The 16,379-nt window shown below is 41.1% G+C and overlaps 1 protein-coding gene and 1 long non-coding RNA gene across 2 annotated transcripts in view; one reads left to right on the forward strand and one right to left on the reverse strand.

Moving 5' to 3' along the window:
* LOC138700872 (uncharacterized) overlaps nucleotides 1-16,379 on the forward strand; it is an 88,521-nt gene that overhangs the window by 7,983 nt on the left and 64,159 nt on the right. The window contains exon 2 of the long non-coding RNA XR_011332407.1: nucleotides 5,522-5,596. This is a non-coding gene — a long non-coding RNA (uncharacterized lncRNA). The remainder of the gene's footprint in view (nucleotides 1-5,521; nucleotides 5,597-16,379) is intronic.
* Drep2 (DNA fragmentation factor-related protein 2) overlaps nucleotides 13,176-16,379 on the reverse strand; it is a 98,709-nt gene continuing 95,505 nt past the window's right edge. Inside the window, exons 3-4 of the mRNA XM_069827253.1 lie at nucleotides 16,039-16,212; nucleotides 13,176-15,958 (exon numbers count right to left, since the gene is read on the reverse strand). Of these exons, the coding sequence (XP_069683354.1) occupies nucleotides 14,712-15,958; nucleotides 16,039-16,212 (1,421 nt within the window). The 3' untranslated portion in view covers nucleotides 13,176-14,711. The remainder of the gene's footprint in view (nucleotides 15,959-16,038; nucleotides 16,213-16,379) is intronic.

The following is a 16,379-nucleotide window of genomic DNA, read 5'->3' on the forward strand; positions in this document are numbered from 1 at the left end:
CAAAACTTGTTGTTCCATACCCAAGAGATCTATAAAGTGAGAAGAGACAGCACGTAACACCTGCACCGGCACCTTGTTCTCTGGAGATCAAGGATCCGTCGGTGTATAAATGAAGCCAGTTTTGTTGAGGATACCTAATATTAATTGTCTCTAAAGACAATTGTTTCAGTATTTCAGTGTTTACTTCTGATTTCAGTATTTCTTCTGTTAAATTTAGATTATATTCTATATTTAATAGAGTTAAAGGGTACAAATGTACTTTATTAAGTCTTTTTATATGTATCATTTATCAGTGATGGACGTCAAAATGCACAACATATGTTGAACATTTCTCTTAAGCATAAAGTTGGCAACTTTATCTTGCACATTACTGTAAGTTTTGTTCCTGTTATCTTTGCAGATTTTTAGAAGTGTAGGTCAGCCTTTAATGCAGGTCTAAGCATTTAGAGAGTCCACTAAACTATTTCAATAGGTTTTAGTTGGCGTGATAAATTTTGAAGAACCAGACTGTTTGTAGAGAGAGCATTTGTAAGATGGTTGTTCGGAAATATTTAGCAATAAGAATAACATATTCTTTCAGATTTGCAAACTGACAGTCATCTAAGAGATTCGAAAAATGTGCCAAACAGCCATAGGTTATTACATTCATGTCTTTGCTATTTGCATTATCTGCCACAACTGAACGTACAAAACATTTCTGAAATTCTTCACATTTTTCTAGATGCTATTGGACGCCAACTCCATTGGTATTCTGATGTAGCCTACATGTACATATTTACCATGTTGCTGCTGTTACTGTTCAACACACTACTGTTCGTTATAACATTTGACCGTCCGTCAGTCCCTACACAAACAATTTTGTTGTTTAACATTGAAGAGTAATTACTTTTTTCTTTCTTGCAAACAGTGTTCAGCAGAGAACCCAACATTTTTTCTATTTGGAGGATTGTAAACCGGACGCATTTTCTGCATTAGCTGGAGAACTCGAGGGTGTCCCACATTGCAAAATACATAATTATCGAGCTACGTTTATGTCTAATGAATGTTTCTGTTGAGATATAGGCCTAGTTGTTACAACAAACAAATTCAGTGAAGATAAAGTTGAAGGCTAGGCATAACAAGGACATGCTTTGGTGAGGTACATCTAAATGATAATTTTGTATTTACGTTATAGTTTGACCAAAACCTACCATTTAGAGTACTCGTACCAGTAATTGGCAAATAATACTTTCTTTGACCCCGACGGCATTAGAGCATTCGAGGCCTAGGGGTTCATTTCCCTTTCCTTCCTCCTCTTTCTACTTTTCTGTTCCTAGTGCTGACCTGCTGTGGCACTAAAATCGTCCTCCAGTGGCTTAAGGAGGGAAAGCTGGTGATCAACAAGATCTCCCAGCTAGGTCCAGTGGACCCGTCGACCAACAGCAGGTGTGGTCCTCCAGACATTCTGGGGGTTGTGTGTGAATGAATAGCCACCAAAACGTTAAAATATGGTGTTCACTTAAATCGGCTACAACTTGCCATTTTCACTATCTCTGCATCATAATCCATAGTTAATTTCCGATTTACCACGAAAATCGTCTGTAGCTGCATTTAGATTGGCAACAGGCCATGACTGTTTGGCTAAGCACTTGCATAGAATTGGAATATATCAGTCCCCTAACTGCCCATTGTGCAACTCAAACGAAGAAATGGATTCGGAACACCTCAAAATCTGTGCTTCAGTGACTGACCATGATAATATCTTTGAAAAATATTGGAGTGCAAGAGGTCAAATGACTTTATTGTCAAACGCCTGGCATTAGAAAGCAACAACAACAACATTTTTATTGCCTGTCTATTTAATGAAAAATATCTTTGAAAACGTAAATTATATTTATCTCTTAGAATAATCTTTAAAGAATGATAACAAAACGTCCTATAACATATTTTATTTTCTTAAAAATATGTTGACCTAGGCATATGTAAAATTTAGAAAAAGCTGTATTACTTTGGATTGAATAGAGATTGAAATACTTAACTTTCTATTTTCTGCATTTTTCAAGCTACGTCCTAGATTTTTTGTGCACATAGCCTAATCACGGTGTGATAGATAATGATGTGGTGAAGTTTAATCTCTGTGAGTCGATTAGTTTCTGAGTTAGCCTATTAGCAAAAAAATATTTTGAAAAATTTGCGTAGGCTATTTAAAAATGAAATATGTCGCTCAATTTTTCAGTAAAAGTCTGAATTTTTTCTTTTTTGCAAGATGAGTGGCATTTAGAAAAGCATTATATATTAGTTTTCCTATATCTTTACTACAAATGGGGAAAAAGTTTTTATAACCAGTGCATAGGTGTATAAACTTGCAAATTTTCCATTGCCACTATGAAATAATATTTCAAAAAGTACATTCATTTACTGGTAATCATAAAACCCTATGTGCTATTTAGTTAACCACATTATATAGAACATCCAGTAAAATGTTCATGTTCCTAGCATCAAAATCGTAAGCATCTTTACACTTCGAGCCTGACGAAATGTGCTGAAAAAAAGAAGTGTGAGAAAAAAGCGTGTAAAATTTGCATGAAATTAAAATTCAAGGGTGCAGCCATTTATATATTGCAGAATTTTTATGCTTTCGAATGCTGCAGAGCATTGAAACTTGCTCTACAAATAGATAGGAGATTGCTGATTCATTTTTCATAAGAGAACGAAAATGCTATTTTTGACTGAAAATGATCAAAATTTCACCCGTCTACCCCCTTAAGTAGGGCCTACCGAAAATTAAAGTCCCACTAAATACTTTTAAAGCACCTTTTCAGGTAGCTAGTATTTCTCTATTAAAAGTTAAATAGCAGCCTAATACAAGTCAAGGAACAGTACAACTATTTTGGATTTAGAATTTTTAGCATAACAAGTGAATTTTATTAACTGTAAAATGTATCGTGGGAAAGCATATTTTGCGGGGGAAAATGCCTTTACTGCTAAAATATCATACCTTCATCATCACTAACTTATTGCCTTCTGTGCATGAGAACCGGTACCGGAACTGGCCTTCTAACTCATGCACTTGGCTCAACATCCTTTACTGCTTTTAGTTCTTACCTCATCAGAATAGAGCCGCCAGATTGAGTGTTTTCCTTCCACTCCTCTAACTGAATCACACTGCCAGTACTCAAATGAAGACAAAGATGTGAAGTAATAGGCTACATCTGACAGTGGTCAACTACCAATAAACTGTTACAGTTAAAATGTGTAAATTTAAAGTCATTGTGTTTCAGTAATAGGATTGGAAAATACTAATAATAGTAAGAATAACAAATAGGGTAGTATTTTAAAGCTAGAAATGTGTTGTTAATTCCGTAGTTGCTTCGTACAGATTTTTTTTTTTTTTTTTCAATTTTTAACTAAAAATTACATTATCCTTACACACTTATCACAACAATTGTTACAGATCACACGACTTCTAGCAACTTGATTCTTTACAGTTCAATTTTGCATCCTAATGTACAATCTTAAAGAATGAATGACGTGATTTGTAACAGTTGTGATAAATGCATAAGAAAAATTGTACTTAAATATGGAAAAAAATATTTGTGTACGAAGCAGCTGAGGAATTAAGATCACATTTTTAGCTTCAGAACACTAGCCAATTAAATTATAGTTCAATCTCTAATTGTAATATTCTTTTACCCTTAAAACTAAAGAGGAAAGGAATTTTTTTTAACAACTTCAAATTAGCGTAACTCTGGAAATATTGAGAATAGGACCCATGTTTATATAACAGTGTTTGCTGAAAATGTCTTCGGGAATATGCTCCATAAGTGATAGGAACTCCTTGTGGATCACTCTATATAATATAATAATGTACAGTATAAAATACCATGTAATATTAAAATGGATTTGAGGGAGGTGGGTTATGATAATAGAGATTGCATTAATCTTGCACAGGATAGGAACCGATGGGGGCTTATGTGAGGGCGGCAATGAACCTGCGGGTTCCTTAAAAGTCATTTGTAAGTAAGTGTAAGATACCATGTGAAACACTGTAGAATTTTATGTCACAGATACTGTGCTCTCAATTCTTATCCCATTCTTGTGAGATAATTGTTAACGGTTATTTTTTTTATTTTCACAGGTTGTTTTTTTTTTTGTTTTTTTTTTTTTTTTTCAAATTGTCCTTTAGCCTATTAAAATGTTATTTACTGATTTCCCAGCAATTTAGTTATTTAAGTCTGTTGATAGTTGGTTTCTTTTGATGTTTATTTAAATCTCTTTTAGTGACAGTTCTCACTCTTATCATCTTCATCTGTTTCATTAGGATCACTGTATTTGTCTACGAGAAAACAAAAGGATACAAAAACATGCCAGAGTGCTTTAATTCCTCAGGAGCAATACAATAACTTTTACCTCCTGTTCCCAGTTCCCATTCACAGTGCTGTAGCACTCTAGATTTTTACTCCCCTGTATTATAGTCTATTTCAGCAAGGACGGCCAGGTATTCTGGATATTCTTGTGGCGCTAATTTTTTGTTCAGGCATTTCAGGAAATTCACATGACTGAAAGCGCTTTGCAATCAAGGCAGTAGGCACAATGCTGATGTAAACCATGAAATTACATCAATTACAGACATTTTCTTTGTCAATTCTGAATAATTTGAAACTTCATTTGTGCAATGACATGGACGAAAAACTCTCTTGTTGTAGTCCATTTTTAATGTTGTATATTTAATTGATCCAGAGATTGCAGTTTTTCTGACGTGTTGGGTAAAAAAAAGTATAATTTTTCAATTGTAACTGATGACTGTAGCAAGAGATATTATCTAGAAAGGAAAAATTTCCTTCTTTGTCCATCAATTTTCTTGTCAAAATAAAGTGTGCAACTTTAAAGAGATGGCAGAGGATTTGTAGAATTCCTGTAATTGTATGAAACATTTAAGCGGTTGTATGACTTTGGATGTTTGTAGATTAGGTATGTTGTGTATGAAATAGACTAAAAGATGTTACATTATTAAGAGTTATTTTGTTTGTATCACATATGCTATGCTGCCAGTTGCATTGGTGCACTTCCACTAAGAAGCAATATGTGTATACAGTATTACAGAAATGGTAATGGACATTTTTTTCCCGAATAGTTGCCCACGTTAAAATTTCTCTTATCCCATCCTTTTTGTTTGCATGGAACGAAGCACCCACCTTTGCCCAGCCTGTATTTTTAAGCATCTTTACCTTAAACTGAAAAGACACAATGCTCGCAGCTCACAGTACGTCTGCATTAGTAATATATGTTCGTATCTGGATGTTCACGATAAACAAATCTATTGGGAAGATTACGCTTGAAGAAGGGTTGTTTAGCGTCCTCTTGGGACAGTGGACCAGCCACTGAACCTTAAAAATGGAATGAGTTGAAGTCAAAAAGTCCTCGACTGTCTGCAACAATTTAATAAGATGAATGAACTTAACATAGCAGTAATTGTTGTTTTTACAGATATTGGATCTAGATTATCCATACAGTAACAAAACTATGATTTTATTTTTTGCAGTGACACAGTAGACCTACTTGCCCTTTATGCTTTGAATAATGAAGAAATGGAAGAGGTGCGTGACAGCTCTGACAGGTACAGACAGACGATAACTTAATCGTATTTTAATTTACGAATATATTGTATGGCTCTCTAGAAAGTGCTGTGTCCCGGGGGTTTGGGATCCACTCTCAATTCCAAGTTTCGCATACCTGCGTTGTTTGTAGCCATATAGTAATTAGTGTCTAGTTTAATATCGGTTCTATCATTCCATGCGATTCTGACTGACGTTCTGAGATTTTGATGAAACTTGCTATTTCAAGTGGCCTTACATAGTTATGAATAATAATAATAATAATAATAATAATAATAATAATAATAATAATAATAATCCATGGCGCTGCAGCCCATAAAGGACCCAGACCGACCAGCCAGCTGCCAGTGGTCTTACATCCACATGCCGAAGCAGAGGTGGACGATCATCCAACAAGAATGGAGATATCGTGTGAGGGGGGGCCCAGCCGTTATAACTGGCTACCTAACGTAGCTCCCCAAGTGCATCATGATGCTGGGTGGCACCGGTCCCATACACTTACTTGCCGAAATTTTCCCATGAGAATTCGAACCAGTGCGCATTCTGTAATGCTAGTCCTGGGTAGGCTGCCTTAGACCACAACGTCATAGTGTGGGACACATAGTTATGAAATCATAATTTAAATGTTTTATTTGATATTTAAGAAAAACTTTTATATTCTGACCACGGTCAAGTTACACATCAAATTGAAGCCCATCAGAAGAACTTTAAACTCAGACATTGCCCAGGTATGCATCCAGGAAGACATTAAAATGTTAATTCCCGATAAACATACTGTCCATAATAATTTGGCCGACTCGTAATGTTGTCACGCTCAACTTACATTGAAGAAGAAATGAGCATTACTAACATACAAAATAAGAAACTGTAAATTATTCAGCTGAAGGGGATAAATGTTGTTTCTGGCAGGAACCTTTTGAGGAGAGGACACCCAGCATCTCCCCCCCCCCCCATCAATTCACACCTGTCTATATCTCATTTGGTTAATTGCAGAAAATATTAATTATTTCAGTATGCAACAATTTTTGTTTAAAAAATAATGCTGTACTTAATAGCTTTTGAATGGAAGGCAAAATATTTTTTCTTATGATTTCCATTCATAACTATGTAAGATCACTTGATATAGTAGGTTTACCTTTTTAGTTGGTCATTTAACCAGGGGCGTATTTTGTGGGCTACCGGCGGTAGCCCAAGGAAATTACAAAAGAAAAAGTTTATAATATAACATAATGTAATAATTTTGTATTATTAGTTTTACCATAGTAATTAAAATTAAAGTAATTGTTAGATATATTTTGTGTAATAATAGGGTCAGCGGTAGCCCAAACCCTTTAACCAGTATACGCCTCTGCATTTAACTACACTGTATCAACTACTCTGTTATTTAGCGCCCATGGAATTGGTGATAGCGAGATCGTATTTGGCGAGACGAGGCCGCGGATTCGCCATAGATTACCTGACTTTCGCCTTACAGTTGGGAAACCTCGGAAAAAAACTTAACCATGTGATCAGCCCAAGCAGGAATTGAACCCACGCCCAAGCACAATTCGGGATCGGCAGGCAAGTGCCTCAACCGACTGAGCTATGCTGCTCCAGTGCTAGCAAGTTTAATGAAAGACAGAGAGGTCAGGGGGGATTTTAATTCCAGATTGTGTTGGTTTGACATGAAATGGCTCAGAATTAATAGATTATGGATCTGGAAAAATTGCAATATTGAAGTCACGATTGAAATTATACTAATGAAAATAATATGAACATTTATTTTATTAACTTCAAATATATAATTTAATGAATATAAAAGATTATAAATTCGTGCATGTCATGTTGAACAAGGTTGTAGCTCTCCCTCCTATTGTTGTCCCGTATTATAAGGTGATGCAGTATTTCCGTGTTGCTCCTTTCATTTGGTGGTAGCCAGGGATCTCTGTGTTCGAAGCTCTTCCACTAGCTGTGGCCAGCGCTAGACTGATGTGAAGAATTTCGTTTCTGAGACAAAAACAGAATTTATTATATCAGACGATGTGATGAGCATGGGGGCGAAATATAGAAAGAGGAAGGGTCGGTCAATTTGCCAACTGCCCTCTGAAGTCTTTCTTGTCTTCACAGTTCTTCTTTTATTTTCTTTCAAAGATAATACTTGATTCCTACAATGAAATGCCCGATTTGTGTCGTGTTCCCAGGAAGTAAACCTTACTAACAAAAGTCAGATTCTCAAGATATTCGTTTTATAGGTAATTTATCCTTTCAAATACCTTTAACTTCAACCTGTTTATGTATTTCTAATCTTGCTTTGTGTGGTATACCATTTTTGGCTGGATTCTATAAGAAAAAAAAGTGGAAAATATTTTTACCAATCTCTCAAGTTTTGGGAATTTTTCTGATAATCCACATACACTTGATGCTAATGTCAATAAACGATTTTTCTCCATAGCTCCAACTAGATGGAATTATAAGAACTCACAGATAGAGACTGATGGCTATTACTCGGTGATTCAGGAAATAGAGGATGCTGTATTGAACATTTGAGACTACGAAGCCAGATTAAGACGATCAAGTGAGTTTCACAGTAAATGTCTAGGCGGCATTGTATCTCACTGACAGTATGGCCACATGCACTCATGTGATGGAGGATATAGTCTTTCCTGTCCTGACGAAGCACTACCTTACTTCAGTGTAGATATCCGCAACCATCTGGATGATATCTTTCCCGGTTGCTGGATTGAAAGGACAGGCCCTGATCTAATACTTTGCGAGGTCACCCGACATGAATCCACTTGATAATTTCCTATGGTGATACCCAAAATCGCTTGTTTATAAGAATTCAGTAAACACGGACATGGAATTATTTGCCAGGATTATCGCTGTCTGTGAAGTGATTAAAAATACGCCTGGGATGCGTAACGCCGCTGTCATGCTTGCATCCAAGATTTTGAGTAACTGTTGTGGAGTACGAAATGATACGTTAACTCATATATTTTGTTAATGATATGAAAATAATTTAAAATGTAAATAATAAAGAATATGAAAAGAGTACGTGATAGCTATAGATATGTTCCTAAGTCCACACTTCCTTAATCTGGCTTCACAGATCGCAAGTTCCCTAACTCAGAATGTTCAGTAGAGCAACTATTTCCTGTGTAATTTTTCATCGGTTTACTGACCATCTGCGGTGTGTTTATCCTAGCATTTCAGAATTTTAATTTCTTTTTCTATCTTCTCACTGATATTTTCAAGAACTAATATTCGGAATATGTATGATAAGACTTTCTTGTGTTAAATTATAACGTACCTTGTTCACATGTTTCGACCTATTTAGGGTCATCCTCAGAAATGGTCGTTCTTGGTCTTGGCGCTTCTTGTTTTGTTTACTGTGAGGGTGTGTTCGTGTGGTATAATGTAGAGTCAAAGAGTGTGTGTGTTCTGAAATTGAGTTGTGCGTTGAGAATTTCGTTGGGGTGTGTTTTCGTGTGTCTCTGTATTTCATATTGTTGTAGTGTGTTTAGTTTCTGGCTTTTGGTTGGATGTGTAGTATTTCCATGTCTATGTTGATGTCTCTGTGGGTGTGGTTGGCATTTGTGATGTGTTCTGCATATGTGGAGGTGTTTTGTAATTTTGTTACGGCTGTGATGTGTTCTTTGTAACGTGTTTGAAATGATCTGCCTGTCTGTCCTATGTAGAAGTTGTTGCCATGGCAATGCACATAATGCATTTCCTTTTGCAATAGTATAGTCTTGGCTGGACCGAGACGGGTGCTTACACTACTGCGCGCCCTGTATTATATGCGACGATTGTCCAAGTCTGACATGACCCAGGTGGCATTCGTGAACACGACGCTGACAGGTGGGCTATCCTGCATATGAGTAGTCCCAGAGGCCGGAGCCTACGTCCGTATCGGAAACCCGTACTGCCTTCAGATTTCACCCCAGCCTATTTTACTATTGTAGGCGGTAGATTAAATGAAGGGGAAGTGGAGAGGTTGGCGGAATGATAGAGGGAAACGAGAGTACCCCGAGAAAAAACCCTCTGCTTTGTCCACTACAAATTTCATCACTGTCCGGGGATCGAATCCGGGCCATCTAGATGGAAGACCAGCGCGATTGTACTTGAGCATGCTTCTAAGCATAGCCACCGTGTAAGACCTCAGCTCGTGCCACATCTTCGGGCCGCACTGTTTAGAAGATAAGGTTTGACCACCCTGCTTACACTCGAAATTCACAAACAACAAGAAATAACTTTAGTAAAACACAAAATGGTAGTCTGCAAAAAGACTTTCTATACATACACGGAAAATTGAGTAACAGTAACTTGTGTATACTTCTCCATGGCAGCAAAATACGTTGTATGCTTTCAGTGGCATACGCAGAATTTGTCAACGGAGGAGTCGTCGTTAAAATTATTTACAATTTACATTATTATTATTATTATTATTATTATTATTATTATTATTATTATTATTATTATGTTGCATAGCCTTATAAAATCTTTGAAACGTAATTTTTTTCATAGCCATCCAATTTTTAACAAATTTTAACTTCTGTTTAATTTTGTACAATAAAAATGCTTCTATCATTATTACACTTACACATGATAGGTAGGCGGCAGGTCTCTCTGTAATAAAGATAGCACAAGCAGAGGATTATATTGGAGGAGGGGTAGGAGGACTATGTCTTATGTCGATATAGATTTTGTTACTCTGGCAGTGAAAAATTAACGGAGAGAAAACGATTATGTATTAAAAAATACTCAAACCTAAATATGTCATGTTTTTAAGCACAAAGGGGGTTTCAAACCCGGTAACCCCCCCCTTTCGTACGCCCCGTATGTTTTTATTAAAAAGTATTTGATATGCATATTATTATGACGTATAACGGTGTCCAGTTTTTTTTTTTTGTTCCTGAGTGTATTCTAGTAGTCATTGTAACTGATTTCAAAGGAAATAAACGTCATCAGAGGTCCTTGCGCAATGGATGTGGTCCTAATTACTCCTATGTCGAATCCTGTGCTCTTGAATATAAATTTGGAAATTAGGATGGAATAACCGAATTCATAAGTAATATTAGGCCTATATCTCAGTGGCCAAAAGTAGACAAAGACGTGCTTTGAAGAAGTGTTTCCAATTTTTCCAAATTGTATTGCCACCTATGTCATCTTTGTAGAAATCAAGTGCAGAGGTAGACTATTGTATTAAATTCCCAGAAAATGATTGGAGTTGGCGTCGGACTGGAATCAGTGTTGCGAAGTGATACATACTTTCACAGGCCTACCCATTTTATATATTCCGAATGATACATATTACTGCTTATACTTTTTATTTTACTTGGTTATTTAACGACGCTGTATCAACTACTCGGTCATTAGCGTCGATGGAATCGGTAATAGCGAGATAGTATTTGGCGATATCAAGCCGACGATTCGCCATCGATTACCTGACATTCGTCTTACGGTTGGGGAAAACCTCGGGGAAAAAACCCAACCAGGTAATCAGCCCAAGGGAGAACCGAACCCGAACCCGAGCACATTAATTTAATATGGTAATTGCTTCGGAATTGGAAAAAGGTAAATATCAGACTTAATTTATGGAAGCGCGTGTGGCCAATTAATTGCATACAAGACCCTCGAGAGGATATCGTCCCTCCTCTGGCAAACTAGCGAAAGTGACAAATTAGCGACCCTGTATTTAAGGTCTATATTATACTATTAAATAGCACAATATAGACCTTAAATACAGAGTCGCTAATTTGTCACTTTCGCTAGTTTGCCAGAGGAGGGACGATATGAAGCTTGAGTAGCGGTTCGAATTCCGTTTGGACTGATTTCTCCCAACTGTAAGTGAATGTCAGGTAATTCCATTAGGAATTGCCGGCCTCACATCGCCATCATCAAGTTAATCGACCTGCATAACTGTGCAGTTTACACAAAACAAACGTTTGTAGAGAATAAGAAACTTGCATTACTAGGTGCACTGAAATATACCTCTGTTTAGAGTTTTATTTTTCGCGTAATTGGTACAATATTTTTCTTTTGTTTTTAGGCAATTGTTGTGGAGGTTTGGAGAATATTTCACAATGGTTTAACTAGCCGCAGAGAATTAAAATTGTTTTATTTTATTTAGAAACAAAATCAATAGTAGAGACATAACGTAGACATCATAATCACTTTAATTCTCGATCAGCACCGACGCCGAAGACAATACTGAGTGTAGTAGAAACCAGAACAAAGGAATCCAGGAAGACCGAGGACGCAATAAAACATTGAAGTGTATGGCAGGCAGTCAGTCAGTCAGCATACCGACGTCGTGCGTACTACATCCGTCAGGAGGACTGAAAGAACTCAAAATACAAGTGAAACACTCGCTAGCAGTGCAATAGTTTCAACCGAATTATAGAAGATGATGACTGATGACGAATGGATTTTGGGGCTCCTGGCGCGTCCTGCCGATCCAGAATTACGATATCTGCTACTGATTTTGTTTATAAATAAAATAAAACAATTTTATTTCTCCGTGAAATTATGAAATATTCTCCCAAGCTTGCCTAACAATTACCTGAAAATAGAAGAAAAATATTATACCAACTTTGCGAAATATAAAACAAAAAAAAAAAGGTCATTTTATTAGTGCACCGAGTGTATTGTAACCATGTATAATGTTATTGTTGTATTTAGAAGTGGTAGAGATAAGAAAACGAATTAGTAACACAGTGAATTTTTTTGTACATTGCTCACTGTTCAGGTAACCGTCAGTATTGTGAAAGAAGTTCGTTGGCGGTGAGGTTTCAATAGAATATTGGTTCCTAATGAACCTTCAGGGCTAGTTACGACCAAGAAAGGATTTTTGGGAGTATATTTGCGACTCTTAAGGTTCGTTTTGTGGCCGTGGATATAGATATTGCTAACTTTGCTATTAAACACCTACTATGCCATTTCAAGTCAACACAGTTTTTCTTAGAAAATCAAATTTCACGGGTGCCGGATGCGAACTGCAGAAGACACTTGGCGTGATGAAGAGGAAGACACTGTTGCCAACCTCAGAGTGAGAGACCGCGCCGCGGCTGAGCAGTGGGCACTTACCTGGCGCGGTCGGCGCTCGCGCTGGCTGGCCGCTGAGCTGTGGGAGAGGGAAGGGCGCGGGGGAAATAACCCAACACAACATTTGAAACCATTGGTTTTGGATAATTTATTTTTATAATTAATATGATTTTTATTTAGTTACCAATGTTTTTATGTTTTAATTAACATGTGTTTCTCTTTGTAAACAACAATTGGGCAGTGAAGATTCAAGTGAGCTTTATATAATGTGAAATGTTTTAGACTATTCTTTTGTTGTCTGTTTCTTCATAAATTACACCAGAGAAAAAAAAATATAATTGCGGTTCGTAACTAGAAGTTGGTACCTGCCGCACGCTCGCTCATGCTGTGAGTTGATGCAGATCTGTGCAGCTTTGTGATTGTCTCGAAGTCCGGCCCTTGGCGTCTTTACAAAATTAAATGCTATAATACACAACAGCGAGCTGGTCTCTCACTCCGAGGAGCAGTCTGGAAACAAAGATGCGGGGTGGGGGGCAGCAATAAATGTACAGACACTCACAGTTATCATGCACTTTTATTTGAACCATCTCCTGCGTGCACAGATCTGATCAGTCACAATGTCGCAGACGCATAAATCAGGAAACAACTGGTCCTGGGTTCGAGGCCCGCGCGCGGCTCGAAGCCAAGACCCGGTCGGTCCGCATCTCACTCGTGGGCGTGCGGAGCGTGGGCGGCACTCAGCGCTCCACGCATGTCGGCGAGATTCATTCATGCCCCGGCGGGTGCGCGCCTCTCCCTGCTCGCGTAGCCGCGCCCCGAGAATCGATGCCGGCGACGCTGTGCCTGGGAGGGACTGCAGCAGCGCCGGCGACCCCGGGGGCGGCGCCCTGCTCCCTCGCGCCGCTGTCCGCGGGTTTCCTCAGGGCCGCGCGTCGGGGCGGAGCTCTCCTCCACGCCCCCCATACGCTCCGCGCCCGGGCGGGCGGCCGGCAGATCAATAGCGGGACTAGGCCAGTCGAGCAGGGGTGCTTGTGCGTAGTCAGCCGTACCTGTACTTGAGCAGGCGCGTGGTGCGGATGCGAAACAAATGCTGGAGCTGCTTGAAGATGCTGTTTATTGCCCATCACTTCACTTGTCCACACTACGGGCGTATTTTCGCGACGTCTGCTTCCTTATTATTTGTACTTGGTGAAATGTTTAACCGTTTCACGTCGTCGGCCTCGGCTTGCGAAAATACGCCTTTGCTAATTAGTAGAGACTTCATCGTGCACTACGGTCAACGTAGCCTCGATTCGCTCACAATAAATAGATAATAATAATCATCATCTCTAGTTAAAACTTAATTAATAATAAATATGCTAATCAACCGATGGCTGTCATGCTGGTGATTAGTCAATAAATGCCTCTGTTGTTTGTCTTATCTGTGGCAGTGACGTTTAGCTAGCTTTTCGAACAAAACACCAACAATCACTACAACAATCAACCGATCCTCCTCCTCCTCTGCTCCACTTCTCCGGAAGTGCAGGTTTTTTAGAATGATCCTTATCCACTTGGCGATACACGATCTATGTTATAATTATCTAATATAGGCCTACGAACCTTCTCCGACCTCGGCACAGTCTATCGCTTCACTCTTTTTAAAAGTAACAAAAATTATTGAAGATATTAAAAAATCTCAAACTTCGATTCCTTATTATAATGAATTTTTTAATGTTATATGCTTCCTCCTCACGGTGTAGAGGGGCCTACCCAGTTCCAACAAACTATGAACAAATACACTACAGTATTGTGCGATCATCTTGATGGTTGAGGAAAGTAAGGACAAAAATATCATCGAGAAGGAACAAATGAAATACTAATCGTCTACAGCTAGATGTACAGCCAAGCTACGGTGACTGTACACGTGTCCCATCGCTCGGGGAACAGACGAGACACAGAACCTCACAATGACAATGACAATGTACAAGTGCGTCGCCTCACCACTAAAAAAATGCACAGTAAAACTGTCGGCGGTCAGATATGTGCCTCCTCGGATTGTCGGGGCGGGTGTGCGGAGGCGCTATTGCTCTGTTCGTGAGTATAAAAGCGTGCTCAGAGCCTGTCCTCCTCCTCCTCGTCCTCGTCCTCCTCGTCGCCGTCCTCGCGCGCCTCCTCCAGCTCCTCCTTGTAGCCCGGGTGCTCCGAGATGGCGTAGTAGTTGCCGTTGTAGATGACGCCCAGCTCGCGCAGCACGTCGCCGCGGATCGTGGCCTTGATGGTCCAGTTGTAGCAGTCGTCGCTCTCGCTCTCGCGGTCCAGGCGCTCCACGTCCACGATCTTGGAGCTCAGGCGCTCCAGGATGATGCCGATGTCCTTGATGGTGAGGTGGCGCTTCTGGTCCACCGACAGCTGGTCGATGAGCAGCAGGAACTTCTCCGACGTCACGGCCTCCTCCTCCATGACCGTGTTCTCCGTCTCCGACTCGGAGCTCTCGGCCTGCTGCTGCTGCTGCTGGAGGCGGCCGCCCTCGATGTCGAGGAAGCGCACGTGCTGCGCCCCCTTGCCGGGCCCGCCGCGCCGCGAGCCGTCCGCCAGCGACGAGGGCTGCGGCGACGTCTGCTGCTGGGCGTCCTGGATGGGCGACGTGGCCACGGACTTGTGCACGGCGATCTTGCGGCCCTCCTCGTGCAGCGCGCAGCAGTGGAAGTCGCACTCCAGCGCGTTGTTGGGCTCGGCGCCGCCGCCGCCGTCCAGGCCGCCGCCCAGCGGGTGGTGCACGTGGTTGGCGCACTCCGGCGTGTGGATGTGGATTGTTGTACTCTCGAACGAGCTCGTCCCCTGCTTGGTGAGCCGGTGAGGCGGGTGGTGCACCCCGGGCTGGGGTCCGCCGCCGTAGGAACTTGTCGTGCCCGCCGCCGCCGCCGCCGCGGCCGCGAGCAGGTTCGCCGCCGCCACTTTGCCGCTGATGACGTCATCGTGGTTTATCACAGTGATTTGAGGACTGGAGTTGTATCGCGCCGCCTGCGACGGAGGAGGGGGAGGCGTGTAAACGTCGTTGATGAGCGTCTCCTTCTTGCCGCCGGCCGCGGGGGGGCCGTGGATCCCGGCGAGCTTCTCGAGGCTCGTCTGGATCACCAGCGACGGCCGCATGGAGGAGGCGTCCTGCTTCTTGCTGGGCGAGTACTTGGCCGCCGCCGCCGCTGCCCCCTCGGCCGCCGCCACCTTCTGCTGTCTCTGGTCCCAGTGCAGCACCACGGTGACGCGGCCCTTGTTGTCCATGATCTTCCAGGAGGGCGTCTCATCGTGCAACTCGAGGGCGTGGATCGTCTCGCACACGATCTTGGGGATCGCGGAGATGGCTGCAACAACACAGGCGCGCCGCGTCAGTCCGGTCCGCTACCCCCCCACCCCGCCCCTCCGTCGGCGGCAGGTTACTCACCGGCTCTGATGACGTCGACTCCGCTGGGGTACCAGCGCTCGCCCTGCCGCAGCAGCAGCAGCACCGTGTTGTTGGGCAGAGTGCGGAAGTACTCGCCGTCTTCTACCTGCGTCCCGTCGGATTCGAGCACCAGGCGCACCGGCTCGCCGGCGACCACTCCGAGCTTCTCCTTCCCTGCAACGACGGAACACGCTGTATAAGCTACGCATGTGGGGAGATTGTAAAGATTAATGTAGATATAGAACAAAAGAAAACAAATCTCAACGGGATTAATTTGACCTCGTGCGTGTAACTTTGTGTGTGTGGGCCGATTTTGACCGAACCTTAGGCCTGTATCAAAG

Source organism: Periplaneta americana, chromosome 6 (genome assembly GCF_040183065.1).
Source record: "Periplaneta americana isolate PAMFEO1 chromosome 6, P.americana_PAMFEO1_priV1, whole genome shotgun sequence".
NCBI lineage: Eukaryota > Metazoa > Arthropoda > Insecta > Blattodea > Blattidae > Periplaneta > Periplaneta americana.